Consider the following 21,325-nt stretch of genomic DNA (forward strand, 5'->3'; position numbering starts at 1 on the left):
GTGTTTCCCAGCCATTTCTATTTCTTTTGAGAATTTTTTGTTTAGTTCTTAACCCATGTTTTGTTTTCTTAGTGTTTAGTTTTTTGGGTCCCTTGTCTGTTCTGGAACTAATCTTGGATCTGTCGCTGGCAGAGATTCCACTTTCTCTTCATTTGAAGTTTCCATGGTAATACAGAAACTTTGACTTCATGAGATCCTCTCTGTCCAGTGTTATTACTTTGTTTTGTTTTTCCTGTGCTACAAGGTGCTTGCTAGTCAGAACAGCATTGCCTATACCTGTGTGTTGAAGTGTAAGTAGGTGTGAGGGACTAGGAAGTCCTGGTTGCGGATGAGACCTCGGTCCAGAGCCCTCTCGCTTCAGCGCGTGTTTTAAGGCTCCTTGTTTAGAGTGTCCCACTGAACTCTTTGTTTCTCCTAAAAGTCCCATCTACTGGACAGTGATGAAACCCACTGAGCTTTGTGGGCTCTCGCCCCAGTTGGTGGTAGCACCTGGTCCTGGAGGTTAGTGTAGAGATGAGGAAACTGAAGAGGGGCTGTGAATGAACTGGTGGACTACCTTCTTTGGGTTCAAGGTGACTGGCTTTGCCACAGCAGTCCTTTCTAGCAGTGACTTTGACATTTCATACAAATCATACTGTCTTTGCCTTTTCTTCATCCGGGCCTGCCTTGGCTTCTGACTCCCCCTGGAGAGCCATGTGTTGGCATGATGATGACTGGCTGCCTTGATTCCTATCCCTATCTACCAGGCAGGTCCCAGGCATCAACTTTTGAGGGCACCTCTGTTCCATCGCCTCAGAGTCACCCTCGCAAGTCTGTGCCCTTGACATGTGGTGGCTATACAGGTTCCCCTTTGCTCACTCTTGGCCCATTGTTATTCCTGTTTTTAGAAATGAATAATCTCAGTGTCACACAAAGGAACAAAGCAAAAGTAATTTGGCAAGGATAAATAAAAAGGATATGTTTGCCAGAATGCAAACACTTTAGCCCAAATGGCATCTTTTATCCCTCATATAGGTGATAACCGTGTCTCATCCCATTGGTGGGAGTTCAACTTCACACTCTGACACAATTGGCTAATGGATATGCAAAGTGGAAGGGGAGGGCCCTTGTTGGGCTAACTATTTTTGATAGATAAAAAAAAACCAAAAACAACCAAATAAATTTTCTCACATTGTTCCATTCAACTAGGCTTTTCTTGTGTGGTTTAATGGAGTTAGAACAGAACTAACTGTGTTTGTGCTTGTTAGCAACCGGCATTTCTAGAATGAGGAACTATTAAGATTATTTAAGATTTAAAGCCTTGAATTAGTAGGTATTTTGCAGATGTTTCTGGCTTATTCTTATTAACGTGTACCTTTTGTGGAATATTTCAGCAAATGAATGATAATTGCCCCAGAAGTGTTACCCTTATAACATGACTTGAGCTCTACAAAAAATGGTGCCCAATGTGACAAGGGACAACACATGGCATGTGATCATGGGCTAGCAATGCCTCACTGGATCCTGGCCCTTGAGAGACATTTTCCCAGTCCCTACTCTCATCGGCAATAGGCTGTTCCCCACAGTAGTCCTCAGCTAGCTATGGTAGAAACGAGGTTTCTTTTTCTTTCCGATGGGCAGAGCAGCTGCTGTTGTCTCCTCCATTCTCTGGGTCATCTTTCTCAGGGTGTTACAATTTAAGAGCAACTCGGTAGAGAGTTAGCAAAGTGCTACTGTGCAAGCGTGAGACCCAGAGCTCTAGCCCCAGCCAGATGTGAGCTAGGAATGCTGGCACACGTCTTTGATCCCAGCACTCGGGGCAGAGGCAGGCAGTTTTGAGGCCAGCTGGCTCTCCATATCATGTTCCAGGCTAACAAGAGCTGTGTAGTGAGATGGTGTCTCAAAACGAGCAAGCCAAAAGACAGATTGTAGTGGCACGTGCACTTGTTATCCCTGTGCTGGGGAAACAGCCTGGAGATCTCTGGGGCTAACTGGCCAGCTAGCCCGGCCTAATTTGTAAACCCCAGGCCCCAGTAAGAGACCCTGTCCTTTAAAAACAGCTGATAGCACCTGCGGAACAACACCTAAGGTTTACTTCTGACCTACACCTACAGATACACACCTGCTTCCCTCCCACATCAAATAGAAAACTCTATAGTTGCCAGCTATGGTTTTTGTTTGTTTTGTTCAGAGGCAAAGCAAGTCTTCGGGGAAGCAAGATGGGATGGTTCCTCAGAGTCCTCTACGAAACTCAGATCCAGAGTGGCACACAGCAACTACAAGCATGGAAGCAAATACGTACAATACCAAGGTAAGCCGTGCAGAGTAGAGTTCAGAGTGCCAACCGTGGCTTAAACCAGGGCTAGTTAACTGCAGGGAAAGGGTCTTCTTGACTACGAGGTCTTGTTTGCTTGGTATAGATGAAACATAATTCTTTATAGAAGCTGCTGCCCTAGTTGCCAGATCACTATGAGAAAAAGGGAGTTTGCAAAATCTGCATCTAAAACTTGGTTTGCTTGTATGCAGACACCATGTTTTCTCTAATGACGGAATGGACGTGTCATGTTCAAGTTGTCAGGAGATTGTGTTTACAGGCTAAGAAAATCTTCCCTGTGATTTGCTCCCGAGGGAAAAGTGCTCGTCAGGGTTTGGATCCTGTAGTTTCACAGTTTTCCAGTATCATCTGTGGAACCCATCATGATATTCACTCACCCCCCCCCCACACACACACACAGGGTTGTGGGGGGAGAGGGAGGGAGAGAGCCAGAGACAGTTTAGACCGTACTTGAGTGGAAATCTAGTGGTCTTCATGGGGGCTCACTTTTGAGGGTGTTGTGGAGAAGGTATTTCTTTGTCAATTTTGTCTGATAGACGGGCTCTTCAGGAGGCGGATACAGATGTGCATGGTGACTGGTCACGTGAATTACAGTCCCGTTTGGTTTCTTTTTGTGATGAACAACTAACTGTACCGGTGCACTGAGCAGGTTCTGTCAGGAACAGCGTCCGCTGAGCAGGCGTCTTCGTTTCCTGATCCTCACTCTGCCTTCCCATTAGATGGAGAAACTGTACCTGCACTATCTGAGAGCAGAGAGCTTTAGGAAAGCTCTCATTTACCAAAAGAAGTATCTCCTGCTGCTGATTGGTGGATTCCAGGACTCTGAACAGGAAACTCTCTCCATGATTGCTCATCTGGGGGTATTTCCTTCCAAGGCAGATAAGAAAATAACTACATCACGTCCTTTCACGAAGTTCCGCACTGCTGTGAGGGTAGTCATCGCCATACAGAGGTAAATGCCCTGCCTTCAAGCCAGCTGGCAGTGGCTACGCTTGCTTCTGTAGCGGCGGCGGCTTTATTCCTTGAAACTACGCGTGTTTTCTCTTTCAAAATCAATGGCACTCGTGGCCTTAGAGAAAATATGACATTTGTCTTTAAGAAGTCATGCTGTAGGGGCTGGAGAGATGGCTCCGAGAACCCACATGGCCATTCACAACTGTTTGTCACTCCAGTTCCTGGGGACCGATCCCATGCTTGCTTCTGACCTCCATGGCATCAGGCATGCGTGTAGTGCTCATACGTATGTGCAGGCAAAATACATACACACAAGTAAGCGAATTCATGCTGTGCCTGGGTAAGGTGCCATAGGCCTGTCATCCCAGCACTCAGGAGGCGGAGGGGGGGGTGGCAAAAGTGCTAGGTTAGCCTGAACTATATTTGAGACCCAGTATCAGAATGCCTGAAAAACATTTTCCAGGACCTGGTGGTCTTTTTTGGAATAATCTATGGTTTGCCACACCACAGAGAAGAAAGTTACAGTCACAGCGCTTGTCAGGAGAGCCATGCTAAAAGGAGTGTGAAACCCTCACGTACTGTCACCGTGTCTGTGCCTTCCCCATGCTGTTAGTGCCATCCTGTTGATGGCCCCACCAGGCAGAAGCCGTGTGTGTTCCCAGTTTCTGGTGATGCACACAGGCTTGACTTGTGTAGAGTGATAGGCCGCTGGTAAGCTGTGGTGGGGGTGGCAGACCTAACTGGTGGGGTGGGGGAGGCTTCTTTAGATGGCGATGTAGCACGGAAGTTCCTATGTGACATGAAAGTGCAGCTGGCTCTCAGCCAACTCAGACAGTTGTGGGGTCCGTCTCGAGGGCACGTTCTGGTGGCTCTGTCACATCAGGAGCTTCCTCTTCACTCCGGTTTCCTCTGTTTTAAATGTGTTTTGTCGCCTTCCTGTATAGGTTGCGATTTCTGGTTAAGAAATGGCGAGAAGTGGATCGGAGAGGAGCACTAATACATGGCAAAGGCTCCCGCCAAGGTGGGCCTCAAGTGTCACTGCTTTTCCTGCTGCTTGTGGCATGTCCTTGAGCATTTTGGTTTGGGGGGTGTAATAAAGTACAGGAAGAGAGCAGGAAACATAGTCAGTGCAGCCACCCTGGAGCACAGAGAGCATCATGGCGGACCTAGGTCGGTCAACGAGCGCAAGCCGAGCAATGATTCAGGAGAGTGTTGAACAAACTGTTGCTCTCCAGAGTCTCCAGAGTTAGTTCTGCTTTATGCTGCTGTACCTACCTATGTGAGCACTCGGGCTTATTTTAGCTATCTCTGGAGCTGTCTGCTGCTGCTGCCTCCTTGTAGGTAGTATAACTATGGCTTCATGGACTCCCAAGGGGCCAGTGACAGTAAGACACTTTTCTGGGTCTTGTCTAATCTCTAGGGGTGGCAGATATGAATGTCCTTCCTTCTTAGAGGACATGGAGAGCCTAGGCCTTCTACCCTTGGGGCCACTAAGCCACCACTGGCTGCCATCCTGCCTGTGCCTTCAGTTCAGGTCAGCAGGCATGCCTGTCCCCCGAGCTGTGGGATGACCCTGCAGTGCTGGCAGTCAGGGCCAGCGTTATCCAAGTCCGTGTAAAAGTTATTTGTATAAGCTTAAGTCTGGGGGAGATGTGAATCTCTTTTCCTAACGGTTTCCTGTTTGATCCTTCTTGGGAAGGACATCGAATGTCCCGGAGACAGCATTCTCTGTCAGAAACCAGAGCATCCCTGCCAAGCAAAGAAGTTTCCTCAGGCCACACCAAGGACGCTAGACACAGCCTCAGATCCTTGGCAGCAGTACCACTGGGCAAGGTGGAAAGGTCAGTTGGGATGCTCCGGGTTTTTACCTAGAGATGATGCTGATGATACCCAGAACCCTGTATGGCTGCCCAGAGAAATGTAATTTGAAAGGACTGTCTTTGGCCTGGCTCAGAGCAGGGCAGCAAATGCAGCAGAGAGTCTTCAAGAGCCTGGGGCATCTTGTTCTATTCAGGAAGGGTTAAGATCACCTGTGTTCAGTAAGTGAGGCATGCTCTCCACCCTGGAGAGGTTTGGGAACTTGTGTCATGGAAAGGGACACAGTGTCCCTGGGAGGAAGGATAATCAGGGTGGGTTTTGCTCAAGGAAGTGTAGGCAGATAGGTAGACCATCCCAGCGAAGGATGCTGAAGCATAACACAGTTGGGGTAACAGGCATAATTTCAAAATCTGGTGAGTGAAATAATACATAATTGTTGCCATTTATTCTGACTGCAAAGTGTGATATAGATAGAAGTTGTTTTGTTTTGTTTCTTTTTTTTTTTGGTGTTTGTTTTATTTTGAGACAGAATCTCACTAGGTAACGCTAGCTGTCCTAGAACTGACTGTGTAGACCAAGCTAGCCTTGAACTCAGGGAGTTCTGCCCAAATCCTGGAATTACAGGGGTATGACACTACACTGGGCCTTAAAAGTTGATTTTTATTATTATTATTATTTTTTTTTTTAAGTTCTACACAGGGCTGGAATAGAGCTCAGTCAGTGCAGAGCTTGCCTAGCATTCATGAGCCTCTGGATACTAGGCAAATAAAAACGTTTCCTTTGTGGTAAATAACTCGGTGAGAGACTAGCCTTAGCAGAGACACATCCTGGATCTGGTCAGCTCATCCTAGGCCCTGCCTTGCGCATTCTTGCCTGTCAATTTAGTGGTTTTTGTTTTGTGTTTTCCTTTCTTTTCTCCTTAATGTGGCTTTTTGTTTGCAGATCAACTTCATCACCAAATTCACGGTTAGAAAGATCCCTGACTGCTTCTCAAGATCCAGAACATTCCTTGACAGAATATATCCATCATTTGGAAATGATCCAGCAGAGACTTGGGGGGTTACCAGCAGGTAAAAAATGGACTCATTACAAACTGTAGTTCTTCACCTAAGAAACATAGCAACCTAGGAAAAACTGCTAGTAAATCGATGCAGGAGTACACATGAGCGATCCCACACTGGATAGGCTTTGGCCGGAGGGTTGCCAACAGCTTGAAACCAGACTGGTCTACACAGTGAGTACAGGCTATTCAGGGTAATAATGCTGCCTCAAAACAAAACAAGAATCTGCTAGTGTCAGCTTAGTAATTTTTAGTTTGAGTGAATATACTCAATACACATGCCCATGTGGTGGGTGGATTTTGTTCAGTCACTACTTGGGTGTTTTTGTCCTCTTACACTGATGGAAATGTAAAGATAACTGTATTACTTACTGTCTCACCACTGTGATCTAGTGTTAGAAGATCCAGTTGGCCGGGAAGGCACGGCAGCAGAAAAGGCTCTTGCAGCTAATGAGTCTTCCTGTTCAGACCCAGGCTGATCGGGAAGCAGGGCCAGGACAGGCAGCTGGTGGGCTGTAATACTCGAGGCCTGCCCAGGCACCCACTTCCTTCAGCCTGGCTCAATGTCCAGATTCCACAGGCTCCCAAAACAGCACCATCAACTGAGAATCACTCGTTTAAACACGTCGTCCTGTGGGAGACTTTTCATACTGAAACCGTAACAAAACCATGACCTCATGGTAATGGTCGTCTCATAATGCAAAATGAAGTCCAACTTGAAAAGTCTCCGTGGTCCTAAGAGTTTCAAAAGTCCGCAGGCTGCTCTTAGTGGGCTTGTCTGTTAAGCTCTGTTTACATCATTCTGCTCTTCCAAATTGTTGAGGCAAAGAATTTGGCCAAAGGCCTTACCAACTACACGGCCATGGTTATCACAGCAAGGGCCCCACTCTCCAGCACCAGTGTCTGTGTTAGAAAATTGATCACTGACCAAAAATCTTGACAAGTGGCAACTCAATTTGTTTTGGCTCTCTGTTTGAGAAAATAGTCCATCATGGCAGGTGTGCCTGCTGCCTGGAGCAGCTTGTGGTGGGAGCAGGAATGTGTGGCTGCTCACACGTTTGTACAGATTTGGAAGCAGAGAAGGGCCAGGAAGTGTAGACAGGCTGTAAAATCTCACTTCCTGCCTCCAATAAACCACTTCCTTCAGCAAGGCTTCATATCCTAAATGGCACACGACCTCCTTAAAGTGTCACTACTGAAGACTGAGCGTTAAAACTCATGGTCTTAAAAAAAAAAAAAAAAAAAAAATCAACACAGGGCAAGCCCTCCAAGCCTGGAGGCACACCAATTCTGAGCCTATGCGTACCCCTAGACACTCCCCTTACGCTGCCCTATGAGATCTCTATGCAGATGCTTCGAGCTGTCTTTGCTAGCCATCTGCCATGGTGGGTGAATGAAAGACCCAAGCTAACATGGGGTTATCTTGTTAAAGAACAATAAAGCCTTGTGCAGTTTGCATCAAATCCCAATCATTACCAATTACGATTTGGTCTGTATGTATATAATTTATGTATAGTTTCTTGAACCTCACCTTCTGTTTTCATTATAACTAAGTATTTTTACCAAAGCTCTGAGGTGGTGGTATTTTGAAAATATTAAAAATTTTAAATTCTTAGCAGAAGTTTTATAACAAATTTCTGTTCCGCTTTAATTGTAGATTCTACTCAGAAATCCTGCCACCAGAAGGTTAAACAATGAATAAAGTCTTATGGCTCTTACCCTGTGACAGTTGTATCTGAGGAGAAATGGTTTTCCTAAGGAAAGCTCACGGTATGGTCTGGGACACACTGATACTGCAGGAGTCATGATACCAGCCCCTAGGAGCCACCGAGTGCTCCCACCTCAACACACTGCTAAACGGAGCGCTTTTCCCTCCTTCCCTCCTCCCAGTGAGCAATGGCTGTGTTGTACTCTGTGCCTATTGATAGAGCCTCTGCCTCTCCTGTGTCAGAAGTGGAGAGTGGGTTCCAGTTGTCTATTTTCTTAACGTGTAAGGATGGAAAGTTAATTTTAAAATAAACACATAGGAAGGAAATAATAAAGTTTACTTTTGCTTATTGATGGTTTTGTGGTTTTTTTCTTAGTCCGTTCAGTTAATTATTTTTTATGTCACACTTGTTTCTCATGGCTACAGCTATTATATGACTCACTCATATGTATACCACACAGTGATTCTGCTCAGGACCCTTCACCCAAAAATGAATAGGGTCAGGTGTATGTGTACGTGTGTCACACAGACATCCACATACATAGGGATTCAGCAAACATGATGAAGTCTTGAGACAGTAAATATAATTATCAGGTATATTGTTTAAAACTTTTTCATAGGGGCTGGAGAGATGGCTCAGAGGTTAAGAGCTCCGACTGCTCTTCCAGAGGTCCTGAGTTCAATTCCTAGCAACCACATGGTGGCTCACAACCATCTATAATGAGATCTGGTGCCCTCTTCTGGTGTGCAGATAGACATGGAAGCAGAATGTTGTATACATAATAAATAAATTAAAAAAAATAAACTTTTTCATAGATATAAGAGGGGCAAACTTCATCATGGTGAATTAAAGTTTTCCCAGAAAATACAGCCCAGGCTAGACAACAAAGCAGTTGTGGTTTTCAAAGGGGATTTAATGTAAGTTTGGTTACTCTAATGTGAGAGGAGCTGAGACAAATGGACAAGGTAAAGCAACCAGAAAGGAGCCACCAGACTGAAGCTTGGGGACTCTTAAGGCCCCTATGGTAACAGACAAGCCCTAATGAGACACATCAGCTGTCAGAGATGCACATAAACATCTAATGCGCGCACACACACACACACACACACACACACACACACACACACACTGTCGAGCGCGCGAGCATGCACACACACACATACCTGTGAATAAAAGAACAGTTGTGAGATATTTTCCATTAGAAGATGCTTCATCTTCTGGGAGGCTGGTGAGATCCATGTCCAATAGCCTATGCTGCCTAGGTGTTACATAGAGCTCTTCAGGACTGAAGTCAGCTCTGAGATCTGGCAATGACTGACTAGTTTTTAAGGCCAATGTGGTACCAACACATAAAATAGAAGAGGTGTAGGCAGTTTTTCTTCAGGACTGCAGGTCAGCTCTGTCCTGCCAGCTGCTCCCAAATAACTACACATTTATTAATTATAAATGCTTGCTTGGCTGATGGCTTAGGCTCCTAGATAATTAGCTCTTACATCTTAAATTTACTCATATTTCTTATCTACACTCTACCACATGGTGGTACCATTTTTCAACACAGCATGTTCATCTTGCTTCTCTCTGCATCTCCTGGTAACTCCGCCTTCTACCTCAGGCTCTTTTGTCTGCAAGTCGCGGCTAACTTTTTTCTGCCTAGCTATTGGCCAGTCGGCTCTTTATTAGCCAATGAGAGTAATACACATTTACAAAAGAGGTGAGCAGTGGGAAGCAAAACTTCCTCCAGTGATCTTCCTGTCTGTAATCTCCAGGATCCCAGGTCTGTATTCCTGTGGGACAAATGGCAGCATGAATTGGTCACTCAAAGCATATACTACACCATTATTTCACCAGTCCACACTGACAGCAGGCTGTCTTCACCTCAGCCTTATCACCACCCACAAGACAAAGTGGCTACCACGCCACCACAAGTTAGTCATTCTTGGCATTTTAACCAGTCATAAGTCTCGAGTAAATACCACACTGTAAGGGGTTTCCTCCCACTATCAGGACAGACAGTAACAGTACTCTAAGGCAATTTGATGGGTATGTTTCATTCATTTAATAAAAGAGCAGGGGCCTATGACCTCCTTTGTCACAGATTTCTGTCCAGCTTTAAGGTGCTAGATGTGAATTCCGTCCTTTGGAGAAGGCTTTAAATCCAGTCAGAAGGTTGTTTCTTGTACCTCTAATGTTATGCCATCATCTCTCCAACAGTCCAATCTTACCTGGCATGTTGGTAGTGTAGTATACAGTATATACAACCCAGTAGTTGTAAGCCTGCTGTCAACCATTCTACCTCAGCTGCCTGTGTGGTTACAATTGGCCCCCACAATCTCATAAGGAGTAGAACTATAGGAGGTGTGGCCTTGTTGGAGGAAGTGTGTCACCGTGAGAGCGGGCTTTGAGGTCTCCTATGCTCAAGCTATGGCTCAGTGTCACAGTCTACTTCCTTTTGCCTACATAGCAACAGGTAGCAGCTCCTCCAGCACCATGTCTGCCACCATGCCACCATGCTCCCTGCCATGATGATGATAATGGACTAAACCTCCGAAACTGTAAGCTGCCACCTCAAATGTTTTCCTTTATAAGAGTTGCCATGGTCATGGTGTCTCTTCACAGGGTTTCTAAGACAGACAGCCTGCACAGTGTCTCAGCACCAAAATGTCAATTGAGCATAGAGGGGCCTTCCAGTGCAATCCTCCTGGCTTGAATTCCCTATGTACTATAACCAAAGCATACAGTGTCTTCAACAGTAGGAATTTACTAATCTAGTTTTGATATGCAGCCAGCTTCAGAGGTGGTAGCCTCTATCCAGCTACTGGGATTGTCATTTAACAAACCTGTGACTTCTGGTAGAGTATGGGTGCCATCTCACAAATCCTTTAGCTCCTGTTTGTTTAGATGCTTTTACAAATCTGTAAGACAGTCAGAAACCAGTACTGTCATCTGTGTAATGAAGAGCTGCTGCTACCATTCCAGGCAAGGGCCGGGTGGATTCAGAAGTTGGCAGTTAGGAGGTTGCTGAATAAAACCGTTAGCCAAGTCCAATACAGCATGAACAGATGGCATTGCTTGTATCACGGGTCTCAGAACGGCAGTAGGACAATGGCATGTATGGGAGGCACTATCTTAGCTCTCTATCATCCATAATTTCTATGAAGCATTTTGCTTCTCATCCTGGGGCACTGCCATGAGCTACATTTCATCTCCCCACCCTCAGCGCAGCCAGCTGAAATTGCTTAGCAGTAGGAGGGTGTGGCTACACTTGCTGAGGGATCCGACACACTCTGGGCTGGCACTGCACCTGTAGCTACTGCCCTCAGCCCCCCCCCCCGACTGCCGAGAGGGCCTCAAGCTAGCTAAATAATGTCTACCTCAGCATACATGCTTCCCCACTCCCAGCTGGATCTGAGGATTATCGTCCTCAAGGGTAACGGGCCACCAATGAGACAGCTTATTCTTTGTCATGTATGTCTGGAATGGATAGCAGTGGGTTTTTTTGTTTTGTTTTGTTTTTGTTTTTGTTTTCCGAGACAGGGTTTCTCTGTGGCTTTAGAGCCTATCCTGGTACTCGCTCTGGAGACCAGGCTGGCCTCGAACTCAAAGAGATCCTCCTGCCTCTGCCTCCCGAGTGCTGGGATTAAAGGTATGCGCCACCAAAGCCCGGCGCATTGGCTCTTCTTCTTTTTTTTAAAAAAAGATTGTATTTATTTATCATGTATACAACATTCTGTTTCCATGAATATCTGCACACCAGAAGAGGGAACCAGATCTCATAACGGATGATTGTGAGCCACCATGTGGTTGCTGGGAATTGAACTCAGGACCTCTGGAAGAGCAGTCGGAGCTCTTAACCTCTGAGCCATCTCTCCAGCCCCACATTGGCTCTTCTTAATGCACCCTTTTTATCATTTACGCTGTTGGTGAATTGTTCTCACAGTGAAGCCTTATAGATGCTTACTACCATAACATTTGTATCTCTGCCCTCACCCCAAGAAGTCCAGCTTGACAGGCATGGCAGCACACACCTTTAATCCCAGCACTCAGGAGGCAGAGGCAGGCAGCTCTCTGTGAGTTCAAGGTCTGCCTGGTCTACAAAGTGAGTTCCAGAACTACATAGAGAGAACCTGTCTGAAAATCCAAACAAAAAATTCCAGCTCAAAATACATCTTGTCATATTTGACTTTGAACAACCCGGATAAGACCCTTTAGTCTGCTTTCCTCTTCATTTGCTCATTGCTTTAGCGCTCTGTCAGTTGGTTTACATGCTGGTCTCCGTCACTCAAATCCACTCAGCATCTCCTTCATAGAGGTCATGCTCTACCCTGGGGTGCAAAAAGGCCATTAAGGTGCTTTACCAGTCCAAGATAGTTTAAGGTGCTTTACCAGTCCAAGATAGTCCAGGACTTTACCAGTCTGAAGATAGTTCCTTCAGACCCAGTGAGTTGGGCATCAAACATCATGTCTCCCATTCTCTATTCCCTTTGTAATGCCTGTCCCCTCTCTACTGTCTTCCAGTCCCTGACTGTAGGCAGATTTTCTTTGGGCCACCAGCTCACAAAAAATGACATACTTATTATTAATTATAAAAGTTTGACCTATAGCTTAGGCTTGTTCCATTAGCTCTTATAACTTACATTAACTCATTTCTAATCATCTACGTGTTGCCATGTCACTTGTGGCTTTTACCTCTCCTCCTGCATGTCTTGCTCCCTCTGCATCTGGCTAGCCACTCTGCCTTTCTTCTTCCCAGAGCTCCCTCTATCCACAAGTCCCTGCTATACCTCCTCCCTAGCTATTGGCCATTTAGCTTTTTATTAAAACAATCACAGTGACATATCTTACACAGTGTAATTAAATATCTCGAAATACCTGATGCTCATGAAGACCTCAACCGATGAGAACCAAGTGTCTCTAATGGCCTATTTGAGCCAAACTATCAGGGTTTCTATTTTCTGATATCATACATAATCTGTCTTTAGGGGAGATACATAGTTTCGTTTCCTCGTATATAATCTGTCTTTAAGGGGAATACGTAAGTTGCAGTACTAATTCCTCACTTACACATCACTTAGACAAAATCCCATTTGCTCCCTGGATTACAAGCCGGCCTGTGAGAGGGTCTTTCATTTCCTGCTCAAAATGTCTCCCAACTCAAGCAGTTCAAACGCAGTCTACTCCATATCACGGTTCCAAACACCGAGCTCCGCCAAACCATGGATTTTTCCTCTCTGTGTTAAAGGTCAAACTTTGAGGGGCATCTTACCGTGCCTCAGCCTCATTTTCCTTCCCTTCACTTCCTGGTTCCAAATGTTTGAATCCCAGTAGCTGCTAACACAGATACAACACCTGCTGTCTGCCTTTTGGTGTCCCAACCATTAAAGAGTATGCTAGCACCTCTATGTTCATTTATCTCTTACCCAATTGTCCTACAGTTCTTGACTGTGGCATGTCAAGATCTTGGCTACCCCCAAGTGGAGGTTTCTAAGAAGTCCTCAGGCTATACAACTGTCAGTGTCAGGCTGTGTCTCCTGTTGTTTCTGATGGCAGGGAGTATTACTTGGGGGTGTCCTAGAACATACCTGACACTAACCTTAAGATCAATTAGGATACATGAGCCTTTGAGTTCTTGCAGGGTTTATCTCTGAAAAAAAAAAATGTCTATCACCAGCTTCCAGCACCTTCTCCATATTACCCATCTGACTGATCAATCCTAATGTAAAGTCCTGCACATGTGAAGGATTTCACTGCCAGGGTATTGAGGCTCGTCTGGGGAGATTCCTTACATGACAATGGTCTCTACTGACTCGCTTTACATTCTAGCTTGCTTATAATACAGCCTCACACAGTGCTGCTCAGCTCCTACCAGTATGTACATGTTGGCTGTGTATTACGACTTGTCGGGTATTTTAACTCCTCATTTCACATGCCTGTGAATATGACCTTATTTGAAATTGGGTCTTTGCAGATGATCAAGTTAACATGAGCTAATTAGAGTGTTCTCATTTTAGATATGAATGGTGTCTACTGACAACTGGACACACTGCCACATAAGATCACCATGTAGACATGAAGTCAGAGATTGGGGTAAAACATCTACAAGGCAAGAAACATCAAATATTAGCAGTAGTCACTAGAAACTGGGAACAGCTATGAAACAGATTATCTTTGTGGGGGAGGGAACCAACCCTGTCTGACTCCTTGATCTTAGACTTCTGGCCTCCAGAATTCTGATAGGGTAAACTGTGTGTTGAGCTGGCTCAGTTTCTAGTACTTTGTTACCGTTGTATTAGCATTGAATACATAGCTTTTCTAAATGGGGAGCAAGAATACAAAGCCCCCTTTTTTATCTCATTATGTTTATCTGAATTATTCTCATAAGTAACTGTAATTCTATGTCTAGTATCCAGTAGGTGGGTACATTAGTAAGGTTTATCTTGAGGAACAGTTACAATAGAATGTATATTGGAAAGGGACTTACTAGAATGGCTTATACAATATAATTATTTGGGCAGCCAAAGTGGTTGTCCTCATGTTGGAGAGACCAAGAACCAATAGCTGCTTAGCACATGAAGTTAGATGCTTCAGTGTTCCCGATCTGATGCTCAAGGCCTGGAGGATCCCTGGTCAGTCACTGGTCATTTGTCCATTTTGGAAGCAGGACTTGGGTACTGAGGTCAGTGAAGGACGAGAAGAGCTGCAGCAGCAACAACAGAATATCTGGGCCACCACTATACGGTAGAACTCACTCTGGAGCAAAACTCCTCTCCTGAAAATGCCCTCATAGACTCAGCCAGAGGTTTGTCTCTCAGTTGATTCCTAGTCCTGCCAAGCTGACAGTCAAAATTAATCATCACAGTGGCTAGAGGGAGGAGGAGGAATGCTGGGATTAATTAGAAAACAAGTCTGTGGATGGGCTCTAAAATATCCAGGTAGTTTAAGGGGTCAAAATCTTTGAAAATGTATGCTTGGGTATCTGCAACCTGTGTGTCCCAGTTCCAGCTTTTCCCAACCAAGAGGATTGTTTCATTTCAGCATGTGTTTGGAGTTACTTAGGGATATTCCTGCTGCAAAAGACTATTTTTGTTTGTTTGCCTTTTGGTTTTGCCATGCAATTTCGTAGGGTTTTGGCTCTTAATAACTGTCTGTCCCTTGCTATCAGCTGCCCACTGTTTTTATTAAGAGTTCCAGAGGTACTAATGACAGTTACTATATGTGCCTGACATTTTACCTGCTGTGTATCCAATCCCACTGGTTCACCTTACATCTGTCTATGCTGATGACTGAGTCTGCTTCAAACCCATTTCATCTCTGGCATTAACTGCAGCGGCATGATCTGTTGTAGAATATTATTTTAAGTTGTGTTACATTTGTTTATGCTGTGGAACATTTGTTTAACGATGTAAAGATTTGTTGCTTTTGTTTATGCTGCATTTGTTTAACTTTGTGAAGCTGTGATTCTTTGCCTGTCTAAAACAACTGATGGTCTATCTAATAAAGAACTGAACAGCCAATAGCGAGGCTGGAGGAAGGATAGGCGGGCTGACAGGGAGAGAGAATAAACAGGAGGAGAAATCCGAGCAGGAAGAGCAAGAACAAGGAGAGGGGGATGCTAGAGACTGGCCACCCAGCCGCCCAGCCGCCCAGATGCCCAGACGCCCAGACACCCAGATGCCCAGACGCCCAGACACCCAGACGCCCAGCCATCTACAGAGTAAGAGTGAAAGTAAGATATGCAAAAGTAAGTAAAGGAAAAAGCCCAGAGTCAAAAGGTAGATGGGTTAATTTAAGTTAAAAGCTGGCTAGAAACAAGCCAAGTTAAGGCAAGACATTTATAATTAAGAATAAGCCTCCATGTGTGATTTATTTGGGAGCTGGGTGGCAGGTTCTCACAAGAGCCAAAAAGACCAAAGAACTAAGAACATAAAAAGTGAAAAAGAAGCAACAACAATGATCTCTCCAGAAATGGATGCTGAGATAGAGTTTGGGATATATGATGCTTATCTGGCTGGCATCAACACCTATGAGAAGCAGAAGGCAGGTTTGGGAGAGGAAAGGGGGAAAGTACATGTTTTCTAGGGAAAATTTTGTCCAGCCTGTTGAGGAACTGCAGAGAAAGACAGAGGGACCCAACTCTCCCTAGAGCCCTAAAGTAGTGGCTAAACACTTAAAAATAGATAAATGGGGGACTGGAGAGATGGCTCAGCAGTTAAGAATGCTCTTGGAGAAGTCCCAGGTTTGGTTCCTAACAACCATACGGTGGCTAAGAACAGTCTTGGCAGTTGAAGAGCGCCGCACACCCTCTCTGGTTTTCTTGGGTACTGCACACATGTGGTGCAGACATACATACAGGCAAGGAACTCATCCATAAAATAAGCCTTAAAAATAATTGTTAAATTCTGTTTAAAATGCCCATTTTTTGTGTGTCGAACTTTTAAGTCTTTATTGTAAATGGTTTTTGTTTCTATGTGAATAAGTTAAAATTGAGGTCTTTGAAGGACAGGTCGATCTTTCCCTCATGCCTGGTAGCCTGGAGTAGCCTGGAGTAGCCTGGAGTTAAGGACAGTCCTTTCCCTAGTCACCTGCTGGAATGCCTTCAAGTCTGGTTGTTTTGCATACATCACAATCACTATGAAAATACTCCAGCAGCAAGATAATCTACTGCAATTGAGTCCAGGATACCTGATCCAGGAAGCCTTGCTCCAGTCACCTCCTCTGGTCACAACCACTCCAGACACTGCACCAGCTTTGAAAGGCCAAACCCCAGGTGCTTTTTCACAAGCTTCAGTGAACTTCAGCAGCCATACTCAAGAGGACAGAGGGGCAGGCACTTTGTAGGAAGAAACCAGTGATTGGAGAAATGCGGAACTGTTGACCAGTTTTCATGCAAAGCTTGTGGCTGGTTCCTCTATGAGCCGGTGATTGGTGTAAACAAAGAGTCTCTCGTTTGCATAACACACATCCTGGCTGTATAACCAGATTAGTCAGCTAGGGGTACCTTCCTATGCCTGTTCCTGATGTTAGGCCCACTGAGCCCTCCAAAATGGACTTAGTGTTGCCTACCTGGGGTTTTTAATGTCTGTAGAGAAGGCTGGATGATATGGTAGACAGTGGCAGGAGGGTGGCTAAAGAGTACAAGAAAGAAGTATGTAGAGGAGGAGGCTGGCAAGATTGAGAAAAAGCAGTAAGCGAAAGCAGACATCTTTGGGAGAGTTTCTGGGAGCTGCCAAGACATGAAGACAAAGAATCTTCATTCTCAAGGCTTAGGAACAACACTAGTAACTGTAAAGGCCAAGGGTCCTAAAGTCCAAGGTTTAGAGAGTTCTAACAGTAGCTGGTGCTGACCTCTGTTGTTGCTATGATTTCATTAGCTACTGGCCACTGGCGACTGAAACCCAGAGCATTGAACCTGTAAGGATTCAGGCATTATGCTGGCCTGCCCTGTCACCTGGCAGAATGCACTCAGACAGTACCCTGGTCAGCCCAGCGTTCCATGAGTACCAGTATGCACACAGGTGCAAAGGACCCCTTTAAAAGAAAGACCCCTGCCCACTTATGTCCCCCCTTCTTTTTGTTCCCCTGGGGCAGACATGACTTTTTTTGTCTTGAACTTCTCTTCTGTCCTCTCTCTGTCTCTGTGTCTCTTTACCCCTGTTCTCTTCCCTTTTACCCCTTCCCGGTGCTTTCTTATAAAACCTCTCACTTAAGTTCTGTCTGCCTGGCACGTTTGTCTCTCCGCCTTGGTCATCCTCGCCTGCCATGGAATCTGCCAAGGTTCCCGACACACTTTATCATAACAAAACCTCTAACCCAGGCACCTAAAGCTATGTCTCACGCTTTAAAAGCCTGGATGTTAAGTTTCCAGTTCTCAGAGCTTGGAGCCTTGTGTCAGTCCTGCTCATAAATCTACAAACTCATTAGCACTAGAAGAGCTGTTGTTACTCACCTACTTGATTGAATTTGCCACCTGAGAGGAACTAAAGGACCTGGCTAGATCTTTGTAACAGAAGTACAGTTCTTTAGACTTTCAGTCTGGACTCCAAGGCCAGATTTTTGCTCTCCTACTCTATTCATTTAGGCGACGAGGTCTGCACCAGGATAGGACCGGTGGCTAAGTCTGGAATGACACCTACGCCAGGCTATCAGTCTGTCCTTGCACCATTTTTATGTGCCCCCAGCTCTGGGAACAGCTCTTTCCAAAAATTCCACTAAGGTTCCAAAATGTCGTGTCTATGCTTCCACGTCCCAAGGTCATCTCAAGGTCTGAGACACTGCCGGAGATCCTTCTTGGCCAATGTCAAGAGTACTTCCAGGGTTATTGTGAAAAGCAATAAGCAAACACACTTTAAGGCAGGAGGAAAACGCCAAGAGTTTGCTGACATCATAGCAGGAATTAAGCGTGCCAGCAGGGTTCCTGAGGAGGAAGAGGCTGGGGAACCCGCGGGAGGGTCACCTGGGCGACATTTAAGCCAGTTGACTGTGGGGGTCGCGCGTATCCGGGTCCGCTTCTGTCCATCCCCCCCGCCCAGTGCTCCTCTAGCGCCCCTAAGGGGAGTAAGGCTCCCAGATTCTCCGACGTGGCTTATTGGCCAATGGGAGCGAGACTTTAGAGTTGCTGGGCGGAGCCCGGCCCGAGGTACCCGCGCAAGCGTTGCCCCGCCCCTCAGCCGCGCACGCGCGTCTCGGGCGCGCTCCAGAGCCGGAGCCGCCCGCGCTCGTGCCCGCGTCTAGGGAGCAGCAGCCCCGGCCGCGCCCCGCCCGCTGCCGGCAGCAGCCGGGCAGCCGCTGCGGGTCTGCAGGCCCCGGGGGTGGGAACGTCTCAGCCACCGGCCATGGCCGACCGCGGATGCCCTCTGGAGGCGGCGCCGCTGCCCGCCGAGGTGCTCGAGAGCCTGGCGGAGCTGGAGCTGGAGCTGTCGGAAGGTGAGGGCAGCGGGGACCCTCGCCCCGAGACCCCGCCCGGGGACCCCCTGTCCGGGAGCGTCACCCCGGGGACCTGCCCGGGGACCATCCCGCGGGATCCAGCGCTGCCGGCCTGCCCGCGGCATCCCCTGCCCGGGGAACTCGCGCCGGTGGGCCGCTCGCTGGACACCCCGCCAGCTTCTGCAGACGGGAGGGTGCCCGGCCTCCGAAGGACACCCGGAGGGGCTGGCTGGGAGGTGGGCCTAGGCGGACTCCTCCGAAAGGCCGTCTGTGTGTGCTCTAGGAGCCGCAAGGCCACGGTCTGCGCTTCCCGAGTCCGCCTTGCAGCCCGTGGGCAGGCAGGAAGCCGGGGATGCAGGAGCCGAGCCCCACCCCTACAACTCCAGACCGCCTCGTGAGCCTCAGTTTCCTCATCTAGAAAACGGAGGCTGTAAGAACACTTGCTGTGTGGATTGCGAGGCTAAAGTGCGTTAGTGTCGTAGGCGAGAAACAAGTTAACACTTAAGAGGAGGTTTGTTCCTTCCTGGGATTTTGATGCATTGATTTTTGCACTTTAAAGGGGGCGAGCAAGGGCCACGGTGCATGTGGAGGGAGAGAGGCCCGAGGTCAGTTTGCACGGAGCTGGTTCCCGCCTTCCACCTTGTGGGTTCCGGGAATAAACTCGGGTTGTCAAATTAGAGGGCGAGTGCCCGCCGAGCCACCTCATCAGATGGAATTTTTAAAAGTTGAAAAGTCAAATAAGTGGTTGTTAAAAACGGAATAGCGGGCTAAGACTGCTTCAGAGATGGTGAGTGGCACCCTCGATTTGGAAGCTATCCTTCTCAGGAGGCCTGGGAAAAGAGTTAAGTTCTCCATAAACTGCCTCCACCCCAGCCTGGGGGGGGGGGGTTGTTAACTTTGCTTTTGAGACGTAAATGCATTTTGACCTTTTAGAATCTTTTTTTTTATAGCATTATTTTTTAACTTTAGATTGGTATGCTTGGCTGAAGTTGATTTAGTGAATTTTTGACTTTCCTTCCCTCCCCTTTTTCCCTCCCTCCTCTTTCCCTCCTTTCTTTCTATGGGTATTTTCTCTGCATGTTGGTCTGGGCATCACATACATGCCTGGTGAGTCCAGAAGAGGGTGTCAGATCCATATGGGTGCTGTGAATTAAACCCGGGTCCTCTGCCAGTGGGCCTAACCACCGAGCCATCTCTCCAGCCCCACTTGGAGGTGTGCTTAGGAATGATTCTGAAAAAAATCTATTGTACTGGATTTGATATGGCTCCCCAGGGACAATCGCATAGTTGTAGTTTAGTTTTTACAGGTCAAATGTGTTTTCGCAGATTGCGCCTAATTTCTACTCCAGAATATCTATTGTTTCAATTCCATGGGCTTATGTGTTTGAGTGCTTGCTAGGAGTAAACAGTTAACTAGATTATTTCCTCAAAGCAAAAACTAAATAACCTGTGGCAGAACCAGAGTATATCAACTGAGGAAATATCTATTAAGTCAATTAAATTTACTTATACTATTGCTATTTTAGACATATATAGGAGTATATATGTAAGTAAAGGGTTTAAGATTGTGTGCCCTGGAGAGAATCTGAAAAAAAAAAAATAGCGTAAATGGAGAATGGAGGCAGACAACGGAATGTTCATAGAAGGAGATTGCAGAGGTGCACAGGCAGCCCTGGAGTCGGTATAGCCACTGCTTCTAGCCACCTCCTAGATTGGCACATTTCATTTTTCCAGATAGGTTAGTGATTATCTTGGCAGAGTCACACTTACCCTGCTCACAGAGAACTTCCACACCTTTGTGTTGGATTGTATAGTTTGTAGTTGTTGTTGGTATGTGGCTTTCCCTGTTGGACTTAGAGATACCCCGTGATAGAGACTACATTTTAAGCAGACTTTTGGGGTTTCACGTAGAAGCTGACTGGCATCTGGTTAAGTCACTGATTTATAACATGTCTGAACTTGGGTTTGGCCAGCTGTAAAAAGGAGGTGACCATTTTATTGACATTTCAAGGTTTTTGTAAAGATTTACTCGATAGATGTGTTTTGAAACCAAAGATGTTTTATTTATAAGTTAAAGGAATGTGTTATTAATGAGTCATAGTCCTGAAACTAGTATTTCCATTATTTTTTTTAACTTTAATTTTTTTGGCATACAAAATAATTTATGACCTTCTCATACATATTTGTTATACTTTGCTTATATTCACCCCCAATACCCTCTTTTGTCCCCCAACTTCTGGTCCCTTTTCTCTTCCCAAACAGTTCTCCTTCAATTAGTGTCACGAAAATCTGTGTAATGTGGAGAATTAGATCTGGAGTCCACATCTAAGAGAAAACTTAACAGCATTTGTCTTTCTCGGTGGCCTCTCCTATTCCTGCCCCTAACTTATAGACCCCTTTTTCACTTTGTCCCCTTCTACTTTCACATCTCGTGTGCGTGTATCTGTGTATCTGTATGTGCCTGTGTACGTGTGTGTACGTGTGTGTGTGTGTGTGTGTGTGTGTGTGTGTGTGTGTGTGTGTATTTTACATTTTTCTCACCCAGACATT

General features: G+C 46.1%; 2 protein-coding genes across 14 annotated transcripts in view; both read left to right on the plus strand.

Annotated features, from left to right (window-relative positions):
- The window catches only part of Pcnt (pericentrin), an 89,245-nt gene extending 81,038 nt beyond the window's left edge, over window positions 1-8,207 (plus strand). For all 11 annotated transcript variants that reach the window (XM_035450455.1, XM_035450460.1, XM_035450458.1 and 8 more), the window contains 6 exons: window positions 2,171-2,290; window positions 3,034-3,266; window positions 4,213-4,289; window positions 4,968-5,109; window positions 6,029-6,156; window positions 7,804-8,207. In XM_035450455.1, the coding sequence (XP_035306346.1) occupies window positions 2,171-2,290; window positions 3,034-3,266; window positions 4,213-4,289; window positions 4,968-5,109; window positions 6,029-6,156; window positions 7,804-7,844 (741 nt within the window). In that variant the 3' untranslated portion in view covers window positions 7,845-8,207. The remainder of the gene's footprint in view (window positions 1-2,170; window positions 2,291-3,033; window positions 3,267-4,212; window positions 4,290-4,967; window positions 5,110-6,028; window positions 6,157-7,803) is intronic.
- A 10,339-nt stretch (window positions 8,208-18,546) lies between these two features.
- The window catches only part of Dip2a (disco interacting protein 2 homolog A), an 81,609-nt gene continuing 78,830 nt past the window's right edge, over window positions 18,547-21,325 (plus strand). For 2 of the 3 annotated variants that reach the window (XM_027394250.2, XM_027394251.2), the window contains exon 1: window positions 18,548-18,775. In XM_027394250.2, coding sequence (XP_027250051.1) covers window positions 18,685-18,775 — 91 coding nt within the window. In that variant the 5' untranslated portion in view covers window positions 18,548-18,684. Of the gene's footprint in view, window positions 18,776-21,325 lie in introns of all 3 variants that reach the window. The other variant, XM_035450627.1, reaches the window with a different exon arrangement.

Source organism: Cricetulus griseus, assembly GCF_003668045.3.
Source record: "Cricetulus griseus strain 17A/GY chromosome 1 unlocalized genomic scaffold, alternate assembly CriGri-PICRH-1.0 chr1_0, whole genome shotgun sequence".
NCBI classification, from domain to species: Eukaryota; Metazoa; Chordata; class Mammalia; order Rodentia; family Cricetidae; genus Cricetulus; species Cricetulus griseus.